Source organism: Gouania willdenowi, chromosome 6, assembly GCF_900634775.1.
Source record: "Gouania willdenowi chromosome 6, fGouWil2.1, whole genome shotgun sequence".
Lineage (NCBI taxonomy): Eukaryota > Metazoa > Chordata > Actinopteri > Blenniiformes > Gobiesocidae > Gouania > Gouania willdenowi.
Window position 1 is genome coordinate 45,536,198 of NC_041049.1, and position 12,786 is coordinate 45,548,983.

Sequence of the window (12,786 nt, forward strand, 5' to 3'; positions counted from 1 at the left end):
CCCCCCCCTCCTTTCTCAAACATCTGCTTCCCAAAATAAATGGGTACCACCCATCCCATTACATCCCATTACATCCCAGTGTGCCTCAGCTTCACTCTGCTGCATCTTTAAAGTCAAACGAGATGTTTATTTAAGCTCATCTGCCTTTTATTTTTTTATTTTTTTATTTTGGCACTAAAAATAATATTTTGCACTTGGCTTAGCAAAACTGTATTTATTATGTTTATTTCTGTAGTGACTGGATTCGATAAACATATTTTTAAATGCTACATTTCTTTAACTTAGAATAAATAGTGTCGATTTTTTTTCTTTTTTTTTTTAATTATAACTGTCTGGAAGTAATACAAATATTTATGCACACATACTTTTAATTTAATCATATTAGTATATATATATATATATATATACTACAGGACTACAAATAAATGATGCACCATTTCTTTTTTAATATATATTTTGATTTATCTTAATTTCTTTTTAAAAAAAAAAAAAAATCATTTATTTATTTCCTGCATTTATTTTTATGTTTTACTTGAAATGTTTTATCAAAAAAAAAAAAAATTATTATTATTATTTTTGTTATCATTCATTTAATTTTGCGTTGTTGTATTTTATGTTTTCGGAGTAATTTCTTGTATTTTTGTTGTCACATTGAATATTTTTTTCTCTCATTTTGTCTTCTTGTTGCTGAATTGTGTGTTTTTCTCAGAGTAACTTCTTGTATTCTTGTGGTCATATTGTATATTTTCTTGTCATTTTTGTGTGTTTTTGTTGTTGTATTTTGTGTTTTTGGAGTAATTTCTTGTATTTTTTTTATTTGTTATGTTTATTTATGACGTCGGCTGGGTTCAATAAACATTATGTGATATTTCAGTTTTTCTTTTTTAATAAATTTGCAAAAATTTATACATTTCTGGTTTTTTCTGTCAAGATGGGATGCTGAGTGTACATTCATGAGAAATAAAATGAATTTGTTTGATTTTAGCAAATGGCTGCAATGAAACAAAGAGTGAAAAATTTAAAGGGGTCTGAATACTTTCCGTACCCACTGTATATATACACTACTGTTATCTGCAATCTAGAAAATGAAAACACTGGAGAACTACGAATAAATGATGCACCATTTCCATTATTTTTTTGGTATACTGAAAAAAAATATTATATATAGCTAGTAAAGTGTGTGTGTGTGTGTGTGGTTTTTTTTTTAAACTACCTCTTGCTTTGACATGTGTATTATATTAAATGATTTATTTTGATTTTGATCCTTAAAGAAATCATCATTATTTATTATTTTCTGCATTTTATCAATAATTTGTTATTTTCATTTTTGAGCTAAAGGCCACATTATCAACATTCATGTCAGCATATTTTTGTGTTTGTTGTCTTTTTGCTGTCATTCATATTTTTGTTTTCTTCTGATTTTGTGTGTTATTATGTTAGGAGTAATTTCTTGTCATTTGTTATTTTTCCCCAATATTGTGTGTTTTTGTTGTCTTTTTTTGTGTATTTCTGTTTTCATGCATTTTTTCCCTCTAATTATGTGTTTTGCTGTTGTATTTTGTGTTTTCTCAGTCATTTCTTTATTTTGTGTGTTTTTTGTAGTCATTGTGTTTGGTTTTTTGTTTGTTTGCAGTGCCTTTGTACATATTTCTATAGTTTAGTGTGTTTTGTTGTCATATTGTGTATTTTTCTGTCACTTTGGGCCTATGTTACAAATCTAGATTACCTCTTATTGTGCTAATTTCCAGGATTTAATAAGTGTGTGCTCTACTATGAAGCTCGCCAACATCTTATGGAGCTAAATCTCTATGGTTACTTATGCTGAACGGCTAGCCTGGTTTAGACTAGGTTTTGTTCTGGCTAGGATCTTAGCGAGTACTAAAGCCCCGCCTCCTGACCAATCAGATCTCTTAGAAAACGACCTGCCCATTGTTAGAAGATACTGGTTGGTGCACATCTGGTGGCTGCATTTAGGAAAATAAGATTATTAATGATAAATGCATTTTAGCCACAACAAACACAGTTGGATAGGCAGCGAGAATAAAAGAATAAAAAGGATAAAAACCAGGTCAGAGAAGGATGCAGTATAAATATATAAATATATCAGTGCAAAGTGTATGTGCAAGAGATAATAAAGGTAATACACCTTTTTCGCTGTGACATCAGCATGCGGGACACTTGACCTAGCAACGCCCGCCGCCATTTTAGGGGTTTGCTTTTGCTTGACAAACGCTATTTACGCTATTTACAGCGGACAACATTAAGATTTTACTCAATGTCTTGTGAATATTTCAGCAGACTAGAGCCAAAGGCCAAGCACTGATATGAAGAAAAGCTACATCTGGTTGGTTTACATGACTTCTTTGTTTTTTTTTGCTGAAAAGTCTTCTTACATTCATCCATCTCTCTTCTGAGTTGTTTCCAGGTTAGTTCCTGCTGTCGGCACTAATCTCCCGAGAACTGCAACTCAGGTCATTTCAGGTGCTAATTCTCGCGAGGCCAGTGACAGCGTTGTTTAGTAAGACAAAGGAATGTTTTTATTTATCTTTCAATTATAATTACATTAAAAGTCAGGATATTTACAGGAAAATGCTAATATGAGACGAGGGCGAGGCCCCGTATTAGTATACGAGACTAATACGGGACCCGTATTAAAAAGGTAAAATAAGGGAGTTTCCCAGCCAAAATGGGTTGCTTGACAGGTATGTTTATTCCCCCTTTATTTTTCTCTTTCTCAGGGGAAATCCCCGCATTCAGCCAGGTGTGGTTATGACAGCCAAATACTATGCAGGATTTGGGCATTCTACGATAAAAAACTGCCAGATTGTGCTCTGTTGTCAGCGGTCAATGGCAGTTATCAAGCAAAAGCATACCCCTCTTAAAATGGCGGCGCGTGTTGCTAGGTCAAGTGCTGACATCACGCGAAAAGGTGTATAAAGGGAAACGGATCAGAGCTCTGTCCGTTTATCATCCTATCCATTAGATTCATATCATAAATAATCTCACGCTTTTATGCATTCACAGAGTCGGTGATTCACTGCCAGCATTCCTTCCTGATGCACGCTGCTCTAACACTGTTGCTCTTCGCTGTCATCATGGATTTAAATGCATTATATTTGTGTAAGATCATAAGCTGTTCCTCCATTAAACAAAAAAAAAAAGGGTCGCTCTGCCAGTTTTCTCTATTGATTGGTCAGACGCTGCAATCTCCACCACTTTTATATGAACGCGCACGTACTGTAGCTGAAAACACTTTGCTTCTATTAGCGTGTTGTGATCGACTGTTGTGGGACAGCTTCTCTTTTTTTCTCACTTGTCTGCACATGCTGTCAAAGGTCAACACTACAAGAAGTGCAATCATTATGAGACAGCAATGCATGTTTTGTTATTGCAATTCAATAAATTGATTTATTTTATTTCTTAATTGTGACCATTACCAGCCCTCCCTAAGGAAGGGTAAGAAACATTTTATTATAGGGAGGATGTAAAAAGGGAGAGCAGTGTTACACCTAGGTGAGGGGGAGGGGTAGGGGAGCAGGGGGAGAGACTCAAGGCAGCAAATAGAAAGGGTGGGGAAGAATAGATTATTTTACAGTGAGAGTGAGATGTGAAGTAGAACATATTGTGCTTATTATGCCAGTCTGGTGACAAGTGTGAAGCTTAGCTATAAAGGTGGTGGCTGTGGACAGGGGGAAGGAGTGAGTGGTAATACCTCAAGCTTGTATTTGGGCTCAACGTGTCTAAAGTTAAGCCCAGTACGAGTTTTATTCCACATCCCAAGGCGTGCCAGTGCATCGTAGACCAGTGTATGTGCAATAACCGCTTCTGCAAACCCAGCTTCTCTCTGACAGGGAATGTTTGGTTAGTTGAAGCCCGCTGACAAAGACTAATTCAGAATATAATTATCTAGATTCGTAACATAGGCCCTTTGTGTGTTTGGAGTCATTAGACAGGGGCCCACAGTGTTAGTCTGGTTATGTGTGGGGGAAAATGAGATACTTCTCTGTTTTATGGACACTATTTTTTCCATAGATTAATTTATTCATTGATTTCCCAGTTGATGATGACATCAGACCTGGGGAAGGCTTTGATCCAATGAAATCAATCACGAGTGCTTTTTTCTTAACCTGACGATGAATCACTTATAAAATGATCTGTATCCTCTTAGCTCAGGCAGAGGTAACTCCTCCTGGAGTGTTGAGTGTTCAGATAAAGCCAGAGACAGTTGGGTGGCGGAAATGGATGTGAGCGAGTGCACTGCAGCGGGGAAGAGGAAGCGAAATGATACGCAACCTGGTCCTGGTCCAACACTCCTTCTCCTCTCCAAAGAGGCAGTTCTGCTTCCAAACAATTCACTCTCCCGCCCATCACTCATTTTTTGTTTTCAGCGTGTTATCTCAGAGGCACCTTGTGAGAGGGCCCGTCGCCGTGGTAACCGCTCCAGCTCCTGGACTGAGACCAGGGTTGTAAAAATGAAGAGTAGAATCTGTGAGGCTCTCCCCTCGACACAGGGGCCAACGACTGAACTCCAATAAGTTCATCCCATGAAAGCAAACACTGACTGTGTTAACCCTCCTCACATTTTACACTTACAATTTAACCCTCGGGGTCAATCTGACCCCAGGGATATTTGCATCCAGAAAGTGATTGTCTAGAAAATTGTTGACTAAGTTTTTGTTTATTTGTTGAATACATCAATAAGCCCTTGACCATGAAAAACCTTGACCTGTTCTCTAGCGCCACCACCAGGCCAAAGTTTTCAATTAGAATTCATTCATCTAAATCTTCTCAAATTGACAAACAACATTAACGTGCACAAGAGTATAAACCCAATTGGTTATGGTAATTTGAGGTCAGAACTTTTAGTTTTAGTATTAGTGTGTCTTGAAAATCTGTCATCGAGATATTTTCTAATTTGGAATGCACATTCATGACTCACACAATTAACCATATTGCTATTTTATTACTTATTTTTTCTCTCCTTTTTGTAACATATTTGTGGTTATTCATTATAAAGCCCTCCTCTACGTCACTTTGACTGTGAAAGAGACAGACAAGTTTTACGCATCTAAAACATGTTAAGATTTATTTTTTTTAAACAGCTTGGGGTCAAATTGACACCAAAAGAACCAATGCGTGCAATGTGTTCAGCACATAGGGAAAAGAAATGATCATGATGATGTTATCCTTAATCAACAGTACCCATCAAATTAGGAAAAGTCATGAAGCAAAAATAATAAAGTAAATTATTATTTTTTGCATGATAAACATTAGATGGGGTCAAATTGACTCCAAGGATAATAGGAGGGTTAAAGGGGAGTAGATGAACTTTAATACAGCTCGAAGAGGAGACAGTATAATAAAAAAAAAACATGTGGTGGGAAAACTGTGAGTAGATGGGAGAGGCAGTGAGGGGAATAGAAAAGATGGATAGGCATTGTGAAAGAGGTTGAAGTCGTAACAACAAACCCAGAACAAACGCCAGCGAGCAGTCAAGTCCAAAAAGGCTTTTTTCTCAAAGGTTATATTGTCACCTAATCCCAGTCCCGTCTCCAAAGTGCACGATTATATCGCTGGGAGCACGGGAAGCCCCAAACTAACACACAGCCTCAGACAGGGCGGATCCTTTACTAATCACTGCTGAGAAAATACAGAGTGTGTGTCTGATTGGAAGAAAAAAGAGGAAGCTCATTAAAACAAATCTTCAGACTATTGTGGAGGAAAGTTGACACGTCCAGCATGGAATAAAGGCAAGCAATGATTGTAATTACTCATCCTCATTTAACTGGATGTTTTCCTAATATGTTTCCCTTTATTATTTGACTTTCCAAAGGCCACATGTTGACAGCACACACACATACACAAACACTTACTCAGGGTTGTGATGTGAAGTTAAAATGTTTCAAGGAAATCCAAATCTGCATAATTCATATTCACATACAGCTAAATCAATAGACATTGGCAACTGGTGACCCACAAAACCACTGCACAAAATGATTGTAAAAACGCACAAAAAAGCAACAGAAACAGACTGAACTGCAACAAAAACACACAAAATGAGTCCGAAAAGGCACAAACCAACAAATTTATAAAATGAAAAACACACACTGACAACAGAAACACACATAATGACGTTTTAAAAATGCACAAAGCAGCAACAAAAACACATAAAATGACTCTAAACACATACAAAACAGAAATACACAAAATGACAAAACAGCAACAAAATCAGACTGAACTGTTACAAAAACACACAAATAAGCAAAAAACACAACATGACAACAGGTACTCCAAAAACAAACTGACTGATTCCAAAAATGCACAAAACAGCAACAAAAACACACAGAATGACTCCAAAAATGCACGAAGCAGCAAATCAAACAGAAAATGACTCACAAAATAACAAAACGGCAATAAATAAAACAACAAAAAATACACAAAAAGCAACTAAAATGACACATAACAAAACCCTTTGTGGTTTCCTGTGTTATAGGGGACATATCATGCTAAATCCACTTTTTAGCCCTTAAATGCATTGTTGTATATTTAGAGTGCTTAGAAGTACAGAAAAAATCAAATTAGTCTCTTCAGGTGCTCCGTAGATATCTTTATATTCTGTTTTGCTCATATTTTTCAATCTGTTTCGATTTTCCTATTCTCTATTACGTTTTTTGAACTATTACATCACAGTATTTGCAGCGGAACTGCCAAATTAGTACATCAACTCCAGGTCCAACACTTCGAGCAATCCGCCATTTTTATTTCTCGCTTTTATTTTGTAGTCTAAGCTCAAGGATGCCGAAGTTACGAGAGGATAAGTCAAAATGTTGGGTTGTTGGATGTAGTAACCCACACGCTTCATTACACCGTCTCCCAGCATCAGAACCTTTTCAAAGTGCCTGGTTGAGTTTTATTTTTTACGGAAATGTACCCACATCTGTGGGTAAGGTCATTTTTGTGTGCGCGAAGCACTTCAAGGATGACTGCTTCAGCAACCTCCACCAGTATAAAGAAGGATTTGCCGAAAAACTTTGTCTGATTGAGGGTTCAATTCCTTCTATCTTTGGAGACGACAGACCACTTCGGTAAGCTGCAAATAACGCTAAAAAGTGTGATGATAAGACTTCCCTGTCATTGTTTTGTTAGCATTAGCAGTTGCACCGTCTTCAGACTTTATATGTTAGCGCTGTGTGCTCGTTTTAGATCCTTGATGATATGGCCTACGTGATTTAATTTAAGTCTAAAGTTTTCATTAGTCATTTCATTTTGCCGTTTTTGTCTTTGAAAAGACTGTATTAAAATGCATTTCGTGACGTTAGCTTGGCGCTAGCGTTAGCTCGGCACTAGCGTTAACTCGGTGCTTGTGTTAGCTCACTTGTTAGGGTTCTGCAGGTTCATCATCTTCATCTTCATCTCGCTCCGCCGGGTCCAACTCTGGCTGGAACATGTCAGGCTGGATGGACAAGTCTTCTGTTGTTGACATTTTGTAAATAACCTCTGAATAAAAAGTTTATGCGCCGCTACATAGCCGTATCTCTTCTATCAAACTACAAAAATGGCCGAGCAGGGTGGAGTTGAACCGAGTGTCACCTCTGCAACCTGGAGAGGGGGCGGGGTATGAAGTGTCTCATTTGCATTTAAAGAGACAGCACCAAAACGAGTTGCTCTCAGAAGCACATCAGAAAAGGGGTCTGTGGAGCTATAATCATGAGGAATTCAGACCCAAGCATTGCAGTTCCGCTTTATATAGACCACAAATGTATGATTTATTTGTAAAAAGGAAGGATTTAAAACCATGATATGTCCCCTTTAATGCTCAGATTGGTCATTATAAACGTTGATCATGTGACCTGATCAGACGATCACATTTTCACTGTGAAAAAAGTATGTCTATCTTTTACCTGCCATTTTTAGTGCTTTTTGTACTTGACGTGTCACCTGATGTTTAAGTATTAAAATTATAATATATGTTATCCCTGTAGAACATTATTTCAAACCAGAAGTAAGACTTAGAACCATCACCTTCAAACCAGTTATTAAAATAATTTTAGTTCAGGAGTGAAGCTTCATTTCAAATTGTTGACTTCATTGAGCTCTTGTTTTACACTTTTACTTGTAAATAAATCACTTTTAGGATATAAAACATTGAAAGTATTGTTGAGCTGAAGTTATGAGCTGAACATCTTTGATGCCTTGATCACAAGGAAAGATGGTGGAAACTGAAAATACAGGAAGACAATCATGATGTGTTTTATTCTGTCACAGTAATTATTCTGAGGGGGGATAATAAACAGTTTACTGCATACTACATTTCATAGTTTAATTTAATCTAACCAAACAGATCATCAAAGCTGTACGACTGAGGCTACATAACATAAAGAAAAAGGAGAGCAGGGCTCAGAGCCCCAGAGACAATGTATGAACTGAACCACAGGAAGTTGAATTAATCACAGAGGCGAGAGCAGCCGTCATCGGATGAATCTACTTTCCTCTTTTGTCCACCGAGACCCGTAATGATGAGAGATGGAGAACAACGTGGGTTGAATGAGGTGAGAATCCAGGCATTTGCAACCCTCAGCGGGGTTTTAGTCTTGAAAAGTAGCTTTGGTCCAAATATTTGCTCTCCAAAGCATTTTGCGTTGATGAGGTGGCAGAATGATGTTCTGCATTAGCAGCTCCATCTCGAGACAGACAATAATCCCGTGTGTGTGTGTGTTTGTTTGTGGTGAGCCAGGATCTTTTAGTGCACATAACACCAGAGGGAACACAGTTGGCTTTGGAGCATTTTGTTCTTTTCAAGTTCTCTGTGACCATTTTCACACTGCGCCAGTGAAAAGAGCAGAAGAGGAACAAAAGGACCAGATTTATCAGTTGTTTTTCTTTTTTTTAAGATCAATCTTCAGCATTTCTTCTCAGACTTTTTACTTGAATTGCACGTCAACACACGTTAGGTGATACTTTGGGGGCAGAGATGTGGTCTTTGTTGGCTGAGTTGGGCTCTCAGGTGGCCACAGAAGTTACAATCTGGACGACCTCTCCATTGTCGCTGTGGATGGCGCCCTGAATGGCCTCTTTTACTTCCATTTCAGCCTGCAGCGCTGGGCTGAGCTCGGCAGCCTGAGACGGACGGGAAGAGACAAAGAAAATTTATTTAACATTTATTAGTATAGGACCGCAATTTGCAAACTTCTGCTTCATTAGAGCTATTTGGACACGTTTCCAAAAATATATATTTCATCACGGACAAAGCCAATAAATAAGTGTTTACAATGGAGATTACAACAAACTTTTAAGCGATAATAAAAAAGCAAATGATCTTTCATTTATTGATCCATGAGGCCTACACTGTGTCTTCACCTGATAATAAATTTTTGTCTGCAAGTGCTTTAAAAAAATACTGCAGGGGGAGAAAAACTTCACAGGAAAAAGTGTATTTTTAGGTAAAATAAACAAAGTATCTCTTCTCTCACAACTTAGCTTTTAATAAACTGTTTTTTGTTAAAGCTGCAGTATTGAAGTTTCTATAATCACCTTTGAGCATACTGTAATTCAAAGTGTTTTGAGTGTTCTCTTGGCTCTATGCGCGTTAGAATTCCAGGAATGTGACGCAAACTTTCAGCCAATCAGAGATCTTTTTATAAACAGAGGGGTCCATGAGCTGTTTCGGAGTGTTACTATTGGCTGCCCAATTAAATGCACACATCCTCTGTAGTAAAGGTACAATGGCGGACAATCCAGCAGGAGAAGTCCCCATTGTGGTGTTAGGCACAACAGTTAAAGCTCAAACATTCTCAGGCGTATTGACCCGCATTAAATGCAACACCGACCTGCATTTCACCCACCTGATGAAACAGCAGGAGAAATGAATACAAGCTTAGAGGAAAAACTGGCAGACAAGTTTTGAAAGTACAGATACCTTTAAAACGTGTCCCAAGAATTCCAAAGACTACAGAGAAGTGCGAAGGATTGTGAGAAATGGAGGATTTTACTGGAAACTACTACACGGTGTTATGCTTAAGTATGAAAGCTCTGAGGAGCGCGGACAGTCTGCACGAGTATGTTTGAGCCTTTACTTGGCAAACCAACCTGATAAAGGAAGGCCGATGTAGTGAAGCAACAGTCTAACGTCTCAAACATACTTGGGTGGAATGGACTACACAGAGGGCCACGCGCAGTCAGCCCCACATAGTGGTTTCAGAGGGAGAGCGAGAACAGATGGGATAAATCGTATGTAAACCCAAGAGAAGCACATCCCTGAGCAGCAACTACAGAGTGATAATGGAAGATACCTTCATTTCAGAGTCTTTAAATCATCAGGAAACTCTCCAATAACACAAGATAAGAGTTCCTACATTTGACATTAGTCTCTATTGAGAAAAAAGTCACTAAGAGCTCGACAGCTGTGCAAGGATACCGATAAGGGACGATAGGTTTCGAAACAGGAAGGGGAGGGGGAGGGTGGTCATTTCTATACAAGTCTCACTATTCTACATACTGCAGCTTTAAGCAAAGACTCGCATGAAGTGTGTTTTGTACATTTCTTTAAGAATATTGTCAGGACTGATATGTAGTTTATGCAAGTTTTTGTTTCTTATTTCAAAGTCAAAGCCCTCCTCGCATGGAAAAAAAAATTGGTTTGAAGTAAGTCAATTAAAGGTGAAATAAAAATCTTTATTTTCTCAAAACAAAACCCAATTTCAAGCTTGTGTTTCCACTGAAAGCTTTACTGACGAGTCTTTCCTTTTATGCGTCTAAATGCAGTGGAGTTTAACAGATTCGGATTGATGTTCATGGGAGTATTACAGAAGTTTGTTATTTTCCTTTGACCTCACTGACTCTTAATACAAATTCAGTATGCATAGCAATGAGTGCACACTGTAATTTATCGCATCAAGGACTTGTTTGAACTCCCTTGAGCAATAAAAGTTGTTTTTTTTTTTTTATAAATGTGTCCTTTATTTGTGGTTCACTTACGATGGACTAAAAGTCTATTGTGGTGAATTTAAAAGGAAGGACTGTACAAAGCAGGATTACTGCACGACACAAAAAACTGAATGAGTAAAAGTGTTTCTTATCGACTTCCTGTTCATAAATTACCTCGGCCAAGGAGGTCATATTTTGACTTGTGTCAAAACTTACAAATTTTGACCAAAGTTAGACCTTACGCCATGGAAAATTCCATTACATTTTAGAGGGGATCTGGATCAATTTACTGGTTCTGGAACAGTTTCAAAAAATGAAAAAAATCTCTCTCGCTCATCATTGGCAAAATTTCAAAAATTCATATCTTGCTTTGTAATTGATTGAACTTTATCTGATCCAGATAAACTACCGGTCAAATGTTTTAGAACAACGCTTTTTCCAGTTTTTTGTTTTTTTTTACTGAAAATCATTCAGTTTATTGTGTCATTGCACTCTGAGTGAAAGCTTAGAACAAATAAGCAATTTGAGTTGAAAAATAAATCATGGAATCAATTCATAGACCAAAATGTATTCTAAACTTTTGACTTCTCAAAGTACAGTGTGTTCCAACACTGCTTTTATGCAGACAGAGGGGGTTGTAAGTAACCAAGAAAATTTAGAACACCTGTAGGAATTAGTAGCACCAGCTTTCAAGGCTGATTCAACCTTCATTGTTGCAGAACAGCTTTATTGTTAACCCACTCCATGTTCTATGAAAAAGGACTATTTGCATAATTCTGAAATAATTGTTGGTTTATATTCATCATAGCAGGGTCAAATCAGGACTGATGATTTTGCTTTACATGGCATTTGTCTTTCTTGCGTACAGTAGGGGAAACGGGGGATGGGTTATTAAGCTTTAGTTTAGTTTTAAATCCTTCACTTTCCCTTGTCTGACGTAGTCCAGCTCTAATCTGTCCTTTGTTGTCGTTCACTACTTCAAGGGGGTTAATTTGAGTTTCATTACAACAACTTATATCTTGTGAGCTTGGGAAAGGACATCCTATTGCATCTATTGAGTTGGAACCTCTCAATCATTCAGAGTCTGGCCATTGTCGGATTTAGTATTGAAGCCCACTTTAATTGTAGAAATAATGATTGATCGCCCAACTGAGAACTAGTCCACACCAATCCCTTAACTGTATGAACAGATAAATGATAGCTTAGCCTGGTCCAATGAGACCAGTGTGAGACCACTACAGAGAGACGGTAATGAGTCCGTTGGAGTGAAGATATCCAGACAGGGGTTTTAGGACAGACATGGTAAACTTAAAGGGTGAAGACAGACTTGACAAGAGACAAGCTTTTTGTATGTTAATGCCTTTGGACTGTGAGAGTGTCTGATGTCAGGCAGAACCATTCTAAGCCCTTTATGACTCAATCCTGGATGATGACCACACGGAGTGACTCATTCCTTCCTCTGATGCTCACCAAAAGGTTGATCCAAGCACACCTGCAGCACTGAATCCTCCCTGTGGCTCAACATGCAGTCACTCGACAAGAGGCTGGACTGGAGCGCAGCTGCACAATAACTGTGCACACACTGCACAAACACATGAGCTGATGTGCTGTACAGGCCCGAGCGAAAGAAGCCAAGTAAAACTCCCATGATTCCACATTGGACATGTCAAACTGACACTGCAAGGACCTTGCATTTTGTTTGAAAGTACAGATGGATTATCCATGTGCCAGTCTAGACTTTAAACTGTAGCAGGAGGCGAGTGTAACAAGGGATTAATAATAACATGCAGAATTGTATCTTGGAATGCAAAAATGTCTTTATATTTTTTGTGCTTTTACCCTCGACTTCATCAACAGCAATGA

The 12,786-nt window shown here is 37.9% G+C and overlaps 1 protein-coding gene across 2 annotated transcripts in view; it reads right to left on the reverse strand.

Moving 5' to 3' along the window:
* Positions 1-8,234: 8,234 nt before the first annotated feature.
* Positions 8,235-12,786, reverse strand: part of banp (BTG3 associated nuclear protein) — a 59,750-nt gene continuing 55,198 nt past the window's right edge. For both annotated transcript variants that reach the window (XM_028448634.1, XM_028448633.1), the window contains exon 13: positions 8,235-9,117. In XM_028448634.1, the coding sequence (XP_028304435.1) occupies positions 9,001-9,117 (117 nt within the window). In that variant the 3' untranslated portion in view covers positions 8,235-9,000. The remainder of the gene's footprint in view (positions 9,118-12,786) is intronic.